Source organism: Physeter macrocephalus, chromosome 15 (genome assembly GCF_002837175.3).
Source record: "Physeter macrocephalus isolate SW-GA chromosome 15, ASM283717v5, whole genome shotgun sequence".
Classification (NCBI taxonomy): domain Eukaryota; kingdom Metazoa; phylum Chordata; class Mammalia; order Artiodactyla; family Physeteridae; genus Physeter; species Physeter macrocephalus.
The window spans coordinates 32,884,584-32,903,402 of record NC_041228.1 but is presented as its reverse complement, the minus strand read 5'-3'; the positions used below and the strand labels follow the sequence as shown (position 1 = coordinate 32,903,402).

At 30.8% G+C, this 18,819-nt stretch overlaps 1 protein-coding gene across 37 annotated transcripts in view; it reads left to right on the top strand.

Annotated features, from left to right (window-relative positions):
- RIMS2 (regulating synaptic membrane exocytosis 2) overlaps positions 1-18,819 on the top strand; it is a 566,717-nt gene that overhangs the window by 329,485 nt on the left and 218,413 nt on the right. For all 37 annotated transcript variants that reach the window (XM_024129941.3, XM_024129925.3, XM_024129931.3 and 34 more), the window contains 2 exons: positions 15,777-15,845; positions 18,073-18,229. In XM_024129941.3, the coding sequence (XP_023985709.1) occupies positions 15,777-15,845; positions 18,073-18,229 (226 nt within the window). The remainder of the gene's footprint in view (positions 1-15,776; positions 15,846-18,072; positions 18,230-18,819) is intronic.

Below are 18,819 nucleotides of genomic sequence, written 5' to 3'. Positions count from 1 at the left end.
TTTTTCCAGGTATTATGGCATCTTTTCACTACTTAGTATTTTTGTGGCCTGATAATTCATACATTCCTTTAAATTTCTAATGTATATTCAGATGATAATTTACTTATCTTTAAATGTAAAAACAATTTGTTAATATTGTGCTACCTTTTGAAACTTAGTAAATATTTAGAAATAGAAGAATCTAACTAATTTGTATTCTGCTAACTTACCTGTGATGATTTCTACATTTATATTTTTTACTGAGTGAGAACATCAAAATAACTTGTTCTTTATGAATTTTCAAAGTTTTCCTCTTCCATAAAGAAATCAATTTTAAAATATACTCTTTCCAAAATCAGGAATTCCAAAATTAATAATGTTTTTCTAAGATCCCTTCAATTTAAGTTCATTAGTTGCTTCTTGTATACCAAATTTCTGTGTGTAACAATTATCTCTTACATTTCATGGTATGTTATGTGGCCCCATAATATAAAATAGAATTGATAACCATTAGTATGCAGGGCAGGCCTATTATTGTTTGATTTTATGTACCTTCTCTAATTTATACTTCTCTCTTAGCCTCTAATTGTTTCATTTAATCAAAGTCTCTACTAACATATTTATAATTTGAATTTTTACTAATTTAGGTATGATGTATCTTCCTTCGTTATTTTATTCTGAATTAGTATGGTCTTTTAAACTTTTAACTGCAAATGTTAAACGACAGTCTGTAATGTAGAGCAGAAATTAGATTTTAATATCCCTTTTGCATATAAAGATTTTTAAATGTAGTTTTGACACTTTAACATTTTTTTTCCAGATAAAGCCTTATGTTCATATAACTCAGGTAGATTTTAGCATGTGCAATGCATGCACACTTTAATTGATTTGTTGTTTTGTGCTTTGTCTGGCTATTGTGCATACATTAAATTCCTAAACAAAATATCACTAGCTTCCTTTTTCTACCTGTAGAACTTTTCCAGTATCTCCATGTTGACATCTTTATTATTTTGGTATTAAAAACCATTTGTTGAAATATAGTGATTTATGATTTCAGTGTGTCTAATCTTGTCTCCTTTAGTATGGTATTATTTCATCAATGAAGTATGTTTTAGTGCGTATTGTGTTATCATGTACACTGTTTCAGAACTTTTGAATTTTTATGGATGTAATTTGCTATATTTTTGACTTATGGAGGGATAGTGTTAAAAATTCTAAGTATGTTGAATTAAAACATAATTAAAACTGCAATGTTTGCTGTAGTTTCTATCATTTTAGCCATTTTTTCATATCTTCCAAAGAAAACTGAATAGATTTAGGTTTTTTACTCCAATGTATTATGACTTTTAAATTCACACATGCACAGAGTATATGTCAAGATATTTAAACTGATGTTAAGTTTTTTAACTGGTTACTGGGATTTCTCTTGGTTTTAACAATTTTAGTAAGGTTAATATTTTAAAATATATTTAGTGTGATGAACTTTTATATTTTAAAAAATTTTCTTCTTGAATAAGATTAGTAAAAAATTATTTTAAAAACTTAGGAATAGCAAACTGAAGTTTCAGTCCCTAAATGAAAATGAGGTAAACGAGGAAGGATTTACCATTTACAGCCAGGATTGAGTAAAAGGGGTTGCACTTTCTTTCCCACCTCAGTTCCCAACAAAACAAAAAAAAAATGGACAAATACATGATATAACTGTTTGAGTAACACTGGGTATCAGGCAACTGAGGACAGTAATTACTAAAAGAAGGTAAACAAATGAGTTGAACCCTAAAATTGCCCTTGCCTACCTCTCTTTAAGAGAATTTCCTGCACACAGCATAGCGGAAGGAACACAGATGGAACCTACAGACTTCCAGAGTTAGGGAGATGGAGCTGAATTCAGGGAGACAGAAGGCTAGAGTTCACAGAACAGAATACTGGAAAGGAGAGAACTGAGCAAAGAGAGAACTCAAAGATCCACAGAGGATCCCTCTCAAGTGTTCAGCTGAGTTTGATCAGTGAGTGAATGGAGGAATCTACCCAATGCTGGGAAAAGAACCACCCAAAAGGATTAGAGGTAATAGTACCTGAGAATAGTGTCTGTTTTTTTCAGTGAGTCTGAAAACATCAAGTTTCATGGGACATTGTGTTGAGTATGCAGAAATGTCTGACCTCAGTAGTGGAGAACAGTTAGCCCTAGAAGTGAACACTGTATTACATTAAAAATTTTTTAGAGCAAAAACTGAAAGGATCAAAGTGAACTGTGGACAACTTGAAGTTACCTAATACACAGGTAATTTAAGTCCCTGCAGGAGAGGAGAGGGGGAAAGCACAAAAATATTTGAAGAAATAATGGTTGATCAATTGTCCAAATTTGTTGAAAACCATAAACCCACATATTGAGGAATCTCACTGAACTTCCAAGCACAAGAAACATGAATAGTATACCAAAGCACATTAAAATTAAGTTCTTTAAAACTAATAACAAATAGAAAATCTTACAGCATCCAGAGAAAACAAACTCAGCACATAACTGAGGAGTAAAGGTAAAGATGACCCCAGATTTTTCATTGGAAACAGTGCAAGTACTTAAAGAAAAAATATCAATATAGAATTCATACTCATTCATATTTCTTTCAAAAATGAAGGCAAAATAAAGAGTTTTCAAGCATACAACTACTAAAAGATCTCTTCACTAGAAGACTTGCACTATAACAAATGTTAAAGGAAGTCCTTCAAGCAGAAGAATAAGGATCAGACAGAGATATATAATAGAAATGTATATAAAGGAATGAGGAACACCAGAAATGGTAACTTCATGGATAAATATATAAGATATTTTCTTGTTGTTTAAATACCTTTAAATATAATTGACCATTGAAACAATAGCAATACAGTATAGGGTTTGCAATATATGTTAAAGTGAAATATGTGACAACAGCAGCACAAAGGTTAGGAGAGGAAAAATAGAAGTGTATGACTGTAGTGTTTTTATAGTATACTATATGAATAGTAGTATATGAATTGAAAGGATATTGTAATAAGTATGTATACCGTAAGCCCTAAAACCACAAAACAAAGGGTTATAGCTAATAAGCCAACAGAAGAGAGAAAATGGGACCAGAAAAATAGCCATTTCATCCAAAAGAATACAGAAAAAGAGGGAAAATGGAACAAAGAACAGATGGGACAAATAGAAAATAAGTAACAAGCTGATAGATGTAAACCAACCAAGTCAATGATCATATTAAATGTAAATAGTAAAAATGCCCCAATTAAAAGGCATTTTGGGTTTTTTTTAAAAGGCAAAACCCAGCTATATGCTGCCTACAAGAAACCCATTTTAAATTTAAAAACACAAAGAGGTTTAATGAAAAGTATGGAAAAGATAACACATTAATATCAATTAAAAGAAATATGGATTACCCTATATTAATATTAGACAAATTAGATTTTAGAGCAAAGAATATTACCAGGGATAAATGTCATTTTATAATAATAAATTAATCAAGAGAACATACCAATCCTCAACATTTAAACATGTAATAACGCAGCTTCAAATTACACAGAGAAAATCTATAGAGATTGTTAGATTGTATTAATTTTTAAAAAACAAAACAGGGCTTCCCTGGTGGCACAGTGGTTGAGAATCTGCCTGCCAATTCAGGGGGCACGGGTTCGAGCCCTGGTCTGGGAAGATCCAACATGCCACGGAGCAACTAGGCCCGTGAGCCACAACTACTGAGCCTGCTCGTCTGGAGCCTGTGCTCCGCAACAAGAGAGGCCACGACAGTGAGAGGCCCGCGCACCACGATGAAGAGTGGCCCCTGCTCGCCGCAACTAGAGAAAACCCTCGCACAGAAACGAAGACCCAACATAGCCAAAAATAAATAAATAAAATAAAATTTTTAAAAAAACAAAAACAAAAAAGGAATTAACTATGGTTTTTGAAGAGCTCAACAAAATTGACCAAGAAAAAAGACACAAATTACTGAAATGCATTGGAAATCACTACCAATTTAACAGAAATTAAAGGGATTCCTATGGGAATTCTTTGGAGAATCACAAAGGAATGTAATGAACACCTTTATGCTATGAAATTAAACAACATAGATGAAATGGGCAAATTTCTAGAGAGTCATAAATTACAGAAACTATCCAAAAAATCTGAATAAACCTACAACACGTAAAAAAGCTGAATCAGTAATGAAGATTTTTCCGCAAAGAAAAGCCTAGGCCCGGTGGCTTCACCAATGATGAATTTGATGAATGCTATGGTACATGTAAAAGGAAATAACGATACTTCTCAAATTCTTTGAGAAAAAAAGAGAAGGAAATATTTTCCAATTAATTTCCTAAGGCCAATATTATCCTGATACCAAAGTCAGACAAACATATCACAGGAAAACTATACATCAATATCCATGAATATAAATAAGAAATCCTCAACAAAATATTAGTAAATCAAATCCAGCAATATGTTACATACTATAACTGAGAAGGATTTATTCCAGTAATATAAAGTTGGTTTACTAACTAAAAATCAATTCAACATATTAATAGAAAAAAGGACAAAAACCATGTGATCATTCACATGAGATGAAAAAGCTATGACAAAATCCAACATCCATTCACAAAGAAAACTATCAATAAAGTTGGAATAGGAGGGAACATCCTCAACCTGATAAAGAGAAGGTACAAAAACCTACAGCTGGCACCATTTTTAATTGTAAAAGACTGAATGCTTTCCCTTTAATTGGGAACTAGGTAAGGATGTCTGCTCTTACCACTTCTATTCAACAGTGCACTGGAGACTCTAGTTAAAGTAGTCAGGCAAGAAAAAATAAATAAAAGGCATTCAAAATGGAATGGAAGAAGTGAAACTGTTTTTATTCACAGCGGACATGATTCTATATGTAGAAAATTGTAAAGAATCCACAGAAAACTACCAAAGCTAATAAACAGTGTCAGCAAGGTTCAAAGTTAATTGAACAATATGTGAAATCAATTGTGTTTTATATACTAGCCACTAACATTTTGAAAAGGAAATTTAAAATATTGATATTTTCATTCATAATGGAATAAAAATATTTTAAATACTTGTGAATAAATTTCAAAAATAAGTGCGAACTTGCATACTAAAGAAATCACAAAAATTGCTGAAAATGATTAATGGACAATTTACATAAATTGAGAGGTATTTCACATTCATGGATTGGAAGACTCAATATTATTAAGATGGTGATTTGTCCCCAAATTGGTTTATAGAGTCAGTATAATCCATATCAAAATCTAAGCAGGATTTTTTGCTGAAATTAATAAGCTGATCTTAAAATTTATTTGGACATGCCTAGGATCCTGAGCAGCCAAAACAAAAACAAAAGCAAATTTGGAGGTCCTACATTTCCTGATTTCAAAACTTATAAAGCTACAGTAATCACAATATTGTGGTGCTGGCATAATGATAAACGTACCAATAGATGGAACCTAATTCAGAATTTTAAAATAAGCCCTTATATTTATGGTCAATTGATTTTCAACAGAGGTGCCAAGGCAATCCAGTGGGAAAAGAATTATCTTTTTAACTAATAGTGCAAGAACAATCAAATATCCACATGTTAAAAGATTATTTTAGAATCTATCTTACACCATCCATAAAAGTTAACTTAAAAATGAATCATAGACCTGACTGTAAGCTAAGACTATAAAACTCTTAGAAAAAAACATAGGAGAGAATCTGTATTACCTTGGGTTAGGCAAAGGTTTCTTTAATACAACACCAAAGGCAAAATTAATAGAAGACTGAAGAAATAAATTGGACTTCATAAAAAATTAAAATATTTGGCTTCAAGACACCATTAAGAAAGTAAAAAGATGAGCCACTGGGAGAAAATACTTGCAAATCATATATTTGACAAATACTTGCACCCACAATATGTAAAGAAACCTTAAAATTCAATAATAAGAAGACAAATAATGCAATCAAAAGTGGGAAAAAATTTTGAATTGTGATTTCATGGAAGAAGACGTACGGATGACAAATAAGCACATGAAAAGATGCCTCAAATCATTATTTGTTAGTGAAATGCAACTTATAACCACATTAAGATTATCAATTCATATCCACTGGAATCAGTATGATACAAAAGACGAATAATAACAAATTCTGGCAAGGATGTTGAGAGGTTAGAACCATAATATGTTTACTGCTAGTAATGTGAAATGGTATAGTTCTTTGGAAAACAGTTTGGTGGTTTGTTAAAAAATTTAAAATAAATTTACCATATGACCCAGCAATTCACTGGCAGGCAGGTGAAATGAAAGTGAATATCCACTCAGACTTGTACATGAATGTATAGCATTATTCATAATGGTCAAAAAGTAGAATGTGGTATCCATACCGTGGATTACTATAAATAACAGGGAACAAAGTGCTAATACAGACAACAATGTGGTTGAACAAAAAAATGTTATGCTAAATAAAATGCCAGGTACAAAAGGTCAAGTGATTTAAAAAATGAACTTCATTTCACACCATTAAAAAGTTAACTCAAAATCAATGTAAACCTTAAAATTATAAAACTCCTAGGAGAAAACTTTGTCACCTTGGGTTAGGCAGAGATTTCTTAGGGTACCAAAATTGTATTCCATTAAGTAACAAACTGAAAAATTGGCCTTCCTCAAAATAAAATTATCTTTTTTTTTTTTTCTTTAAAGGACACTGTTAAGATAATGAAAAGCCAAGCCACAGGCTGGGAAACATATTTGCAAACCATATATCTGATAAAGCACTTATATTTAAAATATATAGAGAACTGTCAAAACTCATCAGTAAGAAAAACAACCAATAAAAAGTGGACATAAAATATAAAAGACCATTAAAGAAGATATAGGGATGGAAAATAAATATATGAGAAGATGTTCAACATTACTCTTCAGAGAAATGCAAATGAGATACTATTACACACTTACTTGAATAGCTAAAATGGAAAAGCCTGTCTATGCTATATATTGGGGACAATGGGAAGTGACTAAAGCTCTCATACATTGCTTGTGGAAATGTAAAATGCTACAGCCTCTTTGGAAAATACTTCGGCAGTTTCTAAAAAGTTAAACATACACCTCTTATATAACGCAAACATTCTACTCCTAGGTATTTCCCAAAGTGAAAGCATATATCCAAACAATAACTTGTACATGAATGTTTATTATAGTTTGATTTGTAATAGCCAAACAACCCAAAAGCTTCTCAACTGGGGAATGGACAAACTGTCTGTGGTATAGACATAAAATGGAATATTACTCACCAGTAAAAAAGAAGGAACTGTTGATATACACTACAGCATGGATGAATCTCAGAACAATTGTACTGAGTGAAAGAAGACAGACAAAAGGAATACAGACTGTATGATTCTATTTATATACAGCTCTAATAAATGCAAATTAATGTATGAAATAGAAAACTAACAAAAGAAAAAATAACTAAATAGATAAAATTCTGAAAATTCTGACATTATCAGGAACAGATTTGGCACAAAAAAAAGCGTAAAGGAAGAGATAATTTCAGATAAAGTTGATATTATAATAAGTTCAATTAGGCTATTGGAACTCTGTCTACAAGTATACAAAAATAACTTCAAAAACATGGACATATTATGGACAAATTCCTAGAAAAATAGTATTTATGAAAACTGACTCAATAAGAATTAAAACTTTAAACATTCCTTTAACCACAAATATTATTAATATGTTGAAAGTTGTAAAACTTTTGAAAATAAAAAACCCACTAGAACCAGTCATTTTTTATGGGTGATATATACTAACTTTTAACAGGTTATCTTAATCTAATAAGACTCTGGAATGTAATATAAATGAAGTAAAAATATTTCTAAGCTCATTTACAAAGTTAACATAACTTTTATACCCAAATTCTACAAAGCCATTCCAAGAAAGGAAATTTATAAGTCCATTTCACTCCTAAATATAGATGACCAAAAAGCTATTGAAAATAAGAAATCAATTCCAAAATTTATAAAAATCTGTTAATGTGGTTAAGCATGTTTACAGATTAAGGGAGAAAAGCTATGGTCATTTTCCATAATGAATAAAAAACATTTTGTAGAATTCAACATAAATTCATATATATCTGTTAGCAAATTATTAGTTAGAAAAGAACTTCTTCAATGTGATAGAATATCTATTAAATATCTACAGGAAATTCCATCTTAAATTGCCAATGATAGAAATATTATTTTTTAAACCCACACAAGAAAATGATTGTAATGGAGGTCTTAGTACATGAGACAAAAGAATTTAGAAACATTAAGGATTCAAAGGAAGAAAAAAGATATTTGCAGTTGACATGACTGTTTAACTCAAACTTTGAAAAGAATCTATAGACAAATTATGATTTATCAGGAAAGCTGTATATAAGATTAATATATAAATATCAATTGCATTTCTATACCCTAGTATCAAATAGAATAAATAAATTTTAAAAGATGTAACTTATAATAGTAACAGAGAATATCAAATATCTAGGAATAAATCTAGCAAAAGTTGTGTAAAACTACCATAGGAAAAAATTTTAAACTTTTATTAAGAAATATTAAAGAACACTTAAATAAATGGATATATGCCATAACCATCGATAAGAAGACTCAACATTATTGTCAATTTCCCCTGTTTGACCTAATGATTCAATTCAGTTCCAATCTTATCAGATATCTTTATGGAAACTGATGGCCAGATTTTAAGTGTACAGAGAACTAAAGGGCCAAAAAATAGTTAGAAAGCTTCTTGTGAGGGCAGGGAGGAGCTAATTGTTTGATCAGATATCAGCATTTAATGTACTTGACATGGTGTGCAACTGGTATGAGAATAAATCAATCAGTAAAATAAGTAGAGAGCCCAGAAGCAGAATCTCTTATATAACACTGTCTTATATAAGGATCTGAAGTAATATGTCAGACCAAGAGGGGGGAAATAGGCAATTTAATTAGAGCTGGAAAAAAATTATTTTCCATAAAGAAAAGAAAATAGGTTAAATTAAATCTCCTGTCTTGCAATATGTACAAAAAACTTAACTCTAGCTGGATTAAGAACTTAAATACTATATAAGTTAAGCTTCAGTCAGGAAGCTAAAGCACTATTAGAGATATGGAATAAGAGATTTATTATAAAGATTAAATTTTACAACATTATAGGATAAGCTGGGACTTCTTTGTAAGAAGGTTTTTACAAGTATAATTGAAGAATCTGAGTAAAGTCACTTGCCAGAGACCACAAAGGGGAGCTAGTGAAAAGTATGGAAGGCTGTTCATCCACTAGGGGGTCCTAAAGTTACTGTAAGTCATAGGTCAGGTTGGAAAGGAAAAATGCATGAAAACCAGGAAAATCAAGGAAAACCACCAGAACCCACGAGGACAAACTAGAACCGGTGTCTGTCTCTAACCCTGATTCTTTGGGTGAGCAGAAGCAGCCGGTGTCCTTTGTGTGCAACTGCAGATGTGCGTGGCACAGGCCTGGAGGAAGCTGTAGGAGGAGAACCAGCAGGAGCCAGACGAGCATCTAAAATCCTAGACTTGGTTATATCACACCTATTATAAAAGTCAGAAAGAATTGAAAAGAGAAGTTTAAAAAACCACAGTCATAGTAACAGTCTCCCAGAAATTTGAACTACACAGTTAACCAACTTGAATTAATAGAACATATTCCCAAGAGAGAACATAAATGCTTTTCACCTACAAATGAAACGTGTAAAAGTTTGCTACTGATTTTTAATTAAGTAATACATTCATAGGGTATAAATTCAAAAGTGTATATAGTGAAAAAAAACTATCACCCCTATGTTTTAAACATCTAGTTCTCCTTCCCTGAATGAACCACTGTTACCAGTGTCTATATTTTTGCAGAGATATTCTATACATACACAAACAAATATATATAGATAATTCTTTTTTTCTAACACATTCTGTGCCCTGTTTTTTATTTTTAATCTCTATTATTTTAGTAGTTACTATTGAAATTATAACATGCACCCTTAACAAAGTAATATTAACATCGCTACCTTTTTTCCCAAACCATATAAAAAAGTTAAAATCTGATTCACAACCTCACCCCTACCATTTAACACATTACTGCCAGAATTTTACCTCTACTTCCAAATTAGTAATTATTATAATTACTGTCATTTTGTTCATTCAGAGTTTGTTTATGTTTATATTTATCTGTATTTTTACAGCTCTCTTTGCTCTCCTTTTTTTTTCATCCCTTTCTTCTGGGATAAATTTCTCTATTTTGAGATACACGTTTTTTAGAGTTTCTTTCATTGAACTGGAAACAGGCTTTGATTTTCTGAGTATATTTTTATTACTTCATTCCTGGTGGAACACTTAGCTATGTATAAAATTCTAGAATGAATTTTATTTTCTCTTAGCACCCTGAGAATGTTAATCTAACAACTTCTGGTTTCCAACTTTGCAGAAAAATCTCTCCATTTATTTAAATTTTCTTTCATTTTCAGCAGTTGTTATGAGTTGAATTGTGTTTCCAAAAAATATATGTTAAAGTCCTAACCAGTACCTCCAGATGTGACTCCATGTGGAAAGAGAGTCTTTACAGAAGAGGTAATCAAGTTTTCAGTCTGCGGTCATAAGGGCAAACCCTAATCAAATATGGCTGCTGACCCTATTAAAAAGGGGAAATTTGGATGTAGAGATAGACATTCACAGAAGGAAGACAGTCCGAAGACGTTCCGGGATAAGATGATTATGTGACTGGAGTGCTGCACCTACAAGTGAAAGATTGCCAAAGATTGTGGGCAAACACCAGAAGCCAGAAGAGACAAGGAAGGATTCTTCCCTAGAGACATCAGAATGAGCATGGCACTGCTGACACGCTGATTTTGGACTTCTACCCTCCAGAACTGTGAGACAATAAATTTCTGTTGTTTTAAGCTACATGGCGTTTGGTACTTTGTTATAGAAGCCATAGGAAACTAACACAGTGGTATTTTGTGGTTTGAGGCATACATGTTTTGCACTTTTTTTGTTAAATGTATTTCTAAACATTTCATGTGCTTGAATATTCTTGTAAATGATAGTGGTTTTGAAAACATTTTTCTAATTGTTCATTGTTCATTTTTGTATGTTGACTATGTATCTTGGAGTTTTGCTAAATTCACTGGCTAGTCTTAAGTTTTTTATAGTTTCCTTAAGATTTTTAATTTACTTGATCATGTTACATCTTGCTTTCTAATCTGTATACCTTCCATTTATTTCCCTTGCTGTATTTTACTGTCATGCAAGTACAGTATTGAATAGAAGGGGTTGTAGTGGACATCACTGGCTTATTCTTTCTCTTAGGGGGAATACATTCTATATTTAATAATTGTTATGTTAGCTGTAGGTTTTTTGTAGATGCCCTTTATCAGTTTGAGGAAGTTTGCTTCTCAGTAGTTTGCTGATACATTTTATCATGAATGGGGGTTAAACTTTTTCACATGATTTTTTATGTCTATTAAAATAATTTTAAACTTGCATGTATAAATGAAATAACTTCAATAAGCATTAAATTAGAACTAGAGAGAAAAATCAACAAATGTACCACCATTAAAGAAGAGTCTAATATAATTCTCTCTCAATCATTTATTGGTCAAGCAAACAAAAATTTAGGGAAGATAGAAGAGAATCAAACCACAGAATTAACAAATTTAATCTCATGGTCAAAGAACTCTGAACCTAACATTTGATGAATTCATATTCATCTGTTATGTCCATGAAACACTTGTAAGAATTATTAATATACTATTCAATAATTCATTTTTTGACAAGCTTCAAAGAATTGTTATGCTGTAGGCTATTTTCTTCAACTAGAGTGTTACTATGTAAATTTTTTTAAAAAGAGATAAATTATACCCATACATTTGATAAATTTTAAAAATAGGCTTGTACTCTAAAGAACATTTTTTTCAAGATCTATTATCTCTGCAACTGTCATGGATTATTCAGTTAATAGTGTCTTAAATTTAATGAAGTAAGGTAAATATCTTATAGACCCAAGAAGAAAATACCTAGAACTGAACTTTAATGAATATACTACATACAAATATTTGTGTAATGCAAAGAAGTACTTGGGGGAGAATGCTTATGTTAACAAAGCATTCAAAGGTTGAAAATTACGATGTACTCATTCAGTTTTTTAGGAAAAGAATAATGAAATAAATTAAAAATAGAAGGAAAGAAATCCTAACAATAAGAGCAAAAACCTAAATAAAACAAGAAACAAATTTCTAGTTAGGATTATGGAGCCCAAAATTTAATCCTTCAAGTGAATTACAAAATAAACCTGTAGTGAAGAAATAAAAAGAAGGTACGGTTAGTATTCAAATGGATGTATAATTGATATATCAGAAAATAGATTATAAAACAAAATTTAAACATTGTAGCAAGCACTTTGAAAACTTAGACAAAGTGAACAAATTCCTGTAAAATATATAATTTACTAAACCTTGAATTAATAAGTCATTCTACGTCTACCAAAAAGTGGAATTAGCAATTTAAAATATACCCACAAAGGGAACACCAGACCATGGTAATTTTATAGATTAATTCTCTCAAAATTTCAAAGAACAGATTTTTTTTTTAATCTACACAAATTCTCCCAGAGAATAAAAAAGGACTAATTCTCAATATTTAGTTGGGCTAGTGTAACCTTGATTCTAAACCAAAAGGTTAGTACAGGGAGGAAACAGGCCAGAATGAATTGTAAATAAAAATTGAAAATCCTTTATGAAATATCACTGAACTTATAAGAGACTTTCCTCAATCTGATAGAATGTAAATTCAGCAGATATCACTTTAAATTGATAAATATTAGAAAAATTCTATTTAAAATCAGAATTTAGAAAGAAATGTAAAATTTCTCTGTTTTTTCCAGTATTATGCTTACTAGCATAGAAAGATGGGAAAAAGAAAGAAAAAAAGGCATTAGGACTGGGAAGTAAATTGTCTCCATAGAAAAATTCCAATTAAACCATAATAAATTTATTAGAAGTAAAGAAAAAAGAGACTTTAACAAGATGGTTGATTAACATTATTTTACAATAAAATTGCATTTCTGTTTATGAGCAATTAGGTTAGAAAACATAATTTTAACAGTATTTCTAATAGCAATAGAAATGATAAGATACAAAGGATAAATCCAACAAATGTGGAAAATTTGAGTGAGCAAAGTAAAAACTTTCATAGATCTTAAAGAAAACTTAAATGAAGAGAATGCCATGTTCATGGCTAGTAAAACAATGCTGTAAAATATGCCATTTCTCCCTGAATTGATGTATTGATTCAATGCATTTCAAATCAAAATCCCTATAGGATGTTTTTGTGCAGTTTGATAACCTGAATCTAAAATTTAAATGGAAGAGCAAAGGAGAAATATCAAATATATGAATAATTAGGTAAAGGATTTGCTTTTCAATATATAACATTGTAATAACAAAGACAGTGAGTTACTGGTTTATAGATAGACAGCCTGTTCAAGGAAAAAGAAGTAGAGCACCAAACAAATCCTAGCAGATAGAATACATTTATTTATAACAGAAGTGACATTGCAGATCATTGTGGAAAGATAGAATGATTAAATAAACAATGCTGAGATATGTGTTATCCACATAGAAAGTGAAGTTGCATCCATATCTCATGCCATACAGAAACTTAGTTCAAGATGGATAGGATATAAATGCACAGAGCAAAATTTTTAAACTTTCAGAAGAAAATAAGGGTATCTCTGTGCTTGTATACAAGCTCAGGAAATTTCTTAAAGAAATTTTAAAATTTCTTCTCTTTAAAAGAGAAGATTGATCCATTCAGTGACATTAAACTTAAGTACTTGATTTCATCAGAATGTGACAAGATCCACATAGAACATAACTGCAATATATTTAACCTCTATAGGATTAATATCAAAATAGGTCAAGACTTCCATCAGGAAAGTAATCAAGATTCTGAAAGGAAGTAGCATTTACAAACCACATATATACCTCAACTCCCACTCTCACCCGCACCCTCACACACAAGACGGCTCACAAAGGCTGATAAAATGAACTTCATCTTTTGCTGGTGTCATTCTTATTTTACATTAAAAGCAGATCTGATCCTTAACCAATACGAAAAGCACGTAATCTTTATGCTCTGTACTGTACCTGGCACATTAATCATTGCTTTGTCCTTGGTCATTTACAAGGTGAAATCTTGTTACAAGCTGAGCAATTCTTAAGTCTCTCCTCAATAGCCTCATCTGTGTTATCCCTCCTTTCTCCCAAGTTCATTTATAATGTATGTCCTAATTCTATAAATCCTTTTGTGAGCATTCTTTTGGGATGTTGTCAGATAACTGTAGTTTCCGTATTAACTGGTGCTATAAGAGCCTCAGATTCAATTGGGTCCAAAACTTTATGACATATGGATTTGGAAGGAAAATAGTAGGGAGTACACTCAGTGGGACGACATGACCAAAAAAGATAGGTATCTTCTACCTAAACATTAAAAGGAGAAAAACAAGAACAGCAGTTCCCGGCAAAAAAGAAAGACTCTCCCTCTCCCAAGAGGGCGGGGATTACAACACAAAATATAGAGAGAGTATTTCTAAGGGGAGGTTGCAAATGTTGGAGGGCATTCCTAGAACGTTTTAATTATTGCTATTTTACGCAACATGAGCTTTCAGTGTTTTATAAACCGTACAGGAAAGTATTTATTTTCTGATAGCAGAGTTTAGTCTATGTAATGAGTAATGTATTATGTAAATAGACGGACAAAACAAGTTCTCTTTTGAAATAGCAACACTGTCTTCATTTATCATTAAATATTTTCTGATACCAAAGAAGGGAAAAATGCTTTAAATAAAAGATTCTCTTATGTAAGGTGTGCCTATTCCTGAGACACATGTAGGAGAAAAGATAGATTAAAAAACAAATTATAACATGTTTATTTATATATGTGATATATGTCATCATTAAGTGTGAAGACAGTCTGCTTTAGCCATCAAAGCTCTACTTAATTTAATGTTATTTTTGCCATAGCATGATTAACGTTTTAAAGTTTTGTTATAGGTTTGTATTGTAAGGAAAACACACACAGGGCTCTTGAATTATAGTAATTATTATTGTTCTGTCATATGTTATTTCTTAGAAAACATAACACAGTTCACAATGTGTAAGTCAGTTTGTGGATGATTTATTTCTCGTATTTTTCTCAGAGCAACAGAAAACAACTAAAGTAATAGTAAGGGAAGAACATTTAAGATGTCTTAAATTATGCTTCCTCTCCATGAGTGTGAAAAATAAAGATTAAAGAATTGGGTATATTTAATTCATTAGTCATGCATATTAGAAAAAGACACATGAATGTCTTTGAATATAACATTGTTTGTATTTTGAAATTTACTAGATTTAAATGCCTTTGTCTAAAAGCATCTAAAACTGACCTGACTGAGCTATTTTTGACTCGGCTTTTTGTCCAATAGATTTTATCAATCAGCATCAAATCACTAACATGTATTATCTAATATTTAATATTATTTCAAGCTTTAATCCTTTTAGGAACTTTATCTTATACATTTCAAAAGTAATATCCTCACATAATGAAATATATGTAAAAACAGGTGTTTGTGAGGTCATTATGGACTTTCTTCTCTCTCTTTTTATTCTCAAGTATTCCATTCAAAATCCTTTCATTTGTTTTTCAGGTTGGTGAGGGGTTTTTTCCTTAAATGATCAGCAATTTTAATTATCGCTATTGTTTGCTTCATAGGGTCAAAGAGAATAAGTGATAGTGAAGTCTCTGACTATGACTGCGATGATGGAATTGGTGTAGTATCAGGTAAGAATTTCAGAATTATTTTATAGTAATAATAAGGAAGTGTGACTCATCATTATTTACCAGTAAATATGTAAATAGATAGATAAATATAATGAGGTACAAAGGACTTGCCTCTTTATGCCCCCTCCCCCGAAACAGCCTATGGCAGTTTAAACCGAATAATTCTAGCTGCTGGAATACCTGTACCAGTTCTTAGATTGAATATTCTATTGAAAGATGTCTCATAAGTAATACTTACCAATTTTCTATTTTTAAACTACTAAGTAATAAGGATTTTGCTATAAATTTGAGAAGTTATATAACTGAAACTTCTTTATACGTCACTAACAGTGTGAAAAAAATCTGTTTAATATCACTAACATACCCAAGTATGTCAAATATTTGAATCCACTTTTTTGAAATTTTTTTCATTGTTGTTATGTGGATTAGTATCAGGTACAGCTACATTTTGAAATTATGGTATTATAGTTTAAAATATTGCCTCATTTATGGTTAGAAATTTATCTGATGATTTAATATTTTAGGTAAGTAGCTATTTTTAAATAGATTCTGGCAAAATTTTTATATATATTTTACTCAAAATATTATAAAAATGTTTGATTCTCTTCTTCTTGAAGATTAATTAGCTTAGCAAATTTCATAAGCATAACCAATTTTATCATGAACAAAATATGTTTTATTGTATGTAAGACATGCTGCAGTTGCATCAGTGACTGATAGTTTTAGTTGGACAGTTTTTGATAGAATATGAGTCAGTTTGCATGCTACCAGTGTGCTAATTTTAAAAAACCCAATGACTTATCTTTTAGCCTTTATTTTTTGCACTAAGGGTTAACAATATATTAATTCACTAAGACTGCAAAAATAGTTTTCATGTTTTATGGTTGGTGAATTAAACCTTAATAAAGTCATATTTCTCATGATCTGTTGCTTGGAGATTGTTAGCAGTTTTTTCCTGCTTGTGTTCTAGTCCTTTAATTGACTTTTCAACTTCTTCTCTTTATTAAATATCTAGCCACATCAGATTTTTTTCACCCAAAATATTTTCCTTCAGGTCATGAAAGCTCTTTATCTTGATGCCATTTTTTGCATATCTCAATTCTTTTATTTTCTATTTCCAGGATGACAAAAAAATTATCATGTTATTATTTTTCCATTCTGTTAAAGGAACTGTATCTTTTGAAAAAAAACTTTTCAGGAATCATTCATTATTTTGGTTAATACTCTCTGGAAAAATTTTTGTTGTTACAGAATAGTATTTCGCAAACCTACACAATTCAAAGTGTTTACCCTGGGTTCATTACTTTTTACTACAATGAAACATCATGGTTTCTTGTCTCAATGTTGTTATTAATTTTTTTACTATATAGTGAATCATTTAATAATCCATTGAGGAAAAAAGACTGCTGTAATATCCTATATGTTGCTATTTTTAAATCCAGTGTAATTTTTGAGACACGGTTTTTTCATCATATACCATATTTTAATAATGCATTTGAAAGATATTTCAAAAACTACAATACCATAGTCCTGATTTTTGATGTTTATAAAAAGGATATGGAGATAACTTCAAATACTTGGAATCTATCAGAATTTACATATTTACTTCAGATGGTATTCAGAGTGCTTTCTAATATTGTTTATTTCTTAAAGAAATAACTATAGACTATAGAAATTAGAAAGTTTTTTGTCAAGTTAATCATTTTATTTATTTTTTAAAATAGATCTTTATTGGAGTATAATTGCTTCACAATACTGTGTTAGTTTCTGTTGTACAACAAAGTGAATCAGCCATATGCATACATATATCCCCATATCCCCTCCCACTTTTTTTTTGTTTTTTAACGTCTTTATTGGAGCCTCCCTCCTTTATAATTGTTGAGAACTATTTGAAGCTCTTCTACGTCAATGAAGAGATGAAAATGTTTTTAGAATAAACTTGAATCTTTTCCTGAAGATTATTAACTGTGCCAAAAAGTTTTACTCTACCTAGCATAGGGCCTTGGACATAGTAGCTCTCTAAATATTTGAATATTTGTCTTTCCTTTTCAATTTAAGTGTTTATAAAATATTATTTTATCTTAGCGTTATGCTCTATTCATTATGCTTTACATTTAGTATATTCAGAGCTTTTCAACTTCACTAACATTTTATGTTTTTTCAGTGAAATACAAAATACAAAAGATCAGTGTATAGATAACTATAATCTTAATATTTCCACCTTTAGATTATCGACACAATGGTCGAGATCTTCAAAGCTCAACATTGTCAGTGCCAGAACAAGTAATGTCGTCAAACTATTGTTCACCATCAGGGTCTCCTCACCGAGTAGATGTTATAGGAAGGACTAGATCTTGGTCACCCAGTGTCCCTCCTCCACAGAGGTAAGACAGGATAACATTTTATTTGTAAGATGATATTATAAGCCTATTTATCAGAAAATATTATTGGAAATTTTCAAAGGTCATAAATTCTTGTAGAAAGAAGTTACTTAGGGAAAAACATACCTGCTATCAATAGCCTATATAATGAGAGTAAGATGAAATATGGGCTACTTTGTAACTTTAGATGACCTATATATAATTTTATAGTTATAAAGAAGATCCAACTTCCAGTCTCATATGTATATTGAGCAGATCTAGTTAGATCCATCTAATTATACTCATGAATGATATAGATATTGATAATTTAAGAAATTGGAAAAAAAAGCATTTGATGGAGCTATACAATTAAGAACAATCATGTGAAGACTAAAGAGGAATGCACGGACAGTGGGAAGAATTGCTTGGAAAATCTGCAACTCCAGGTCTTATGCTTAGTGGAAAACTCTGATCAATCCAGTTAAGTACAGAAAGGCTTAATGGAGTAAGAACCATGGAAGTAATGTGTTTCCTAACAGGAAATATGTGCATAATTTCACATTTTATATATTTGCAGTGTTTAAGGAAATTTGAACTCTTAGAATGACAGCCTT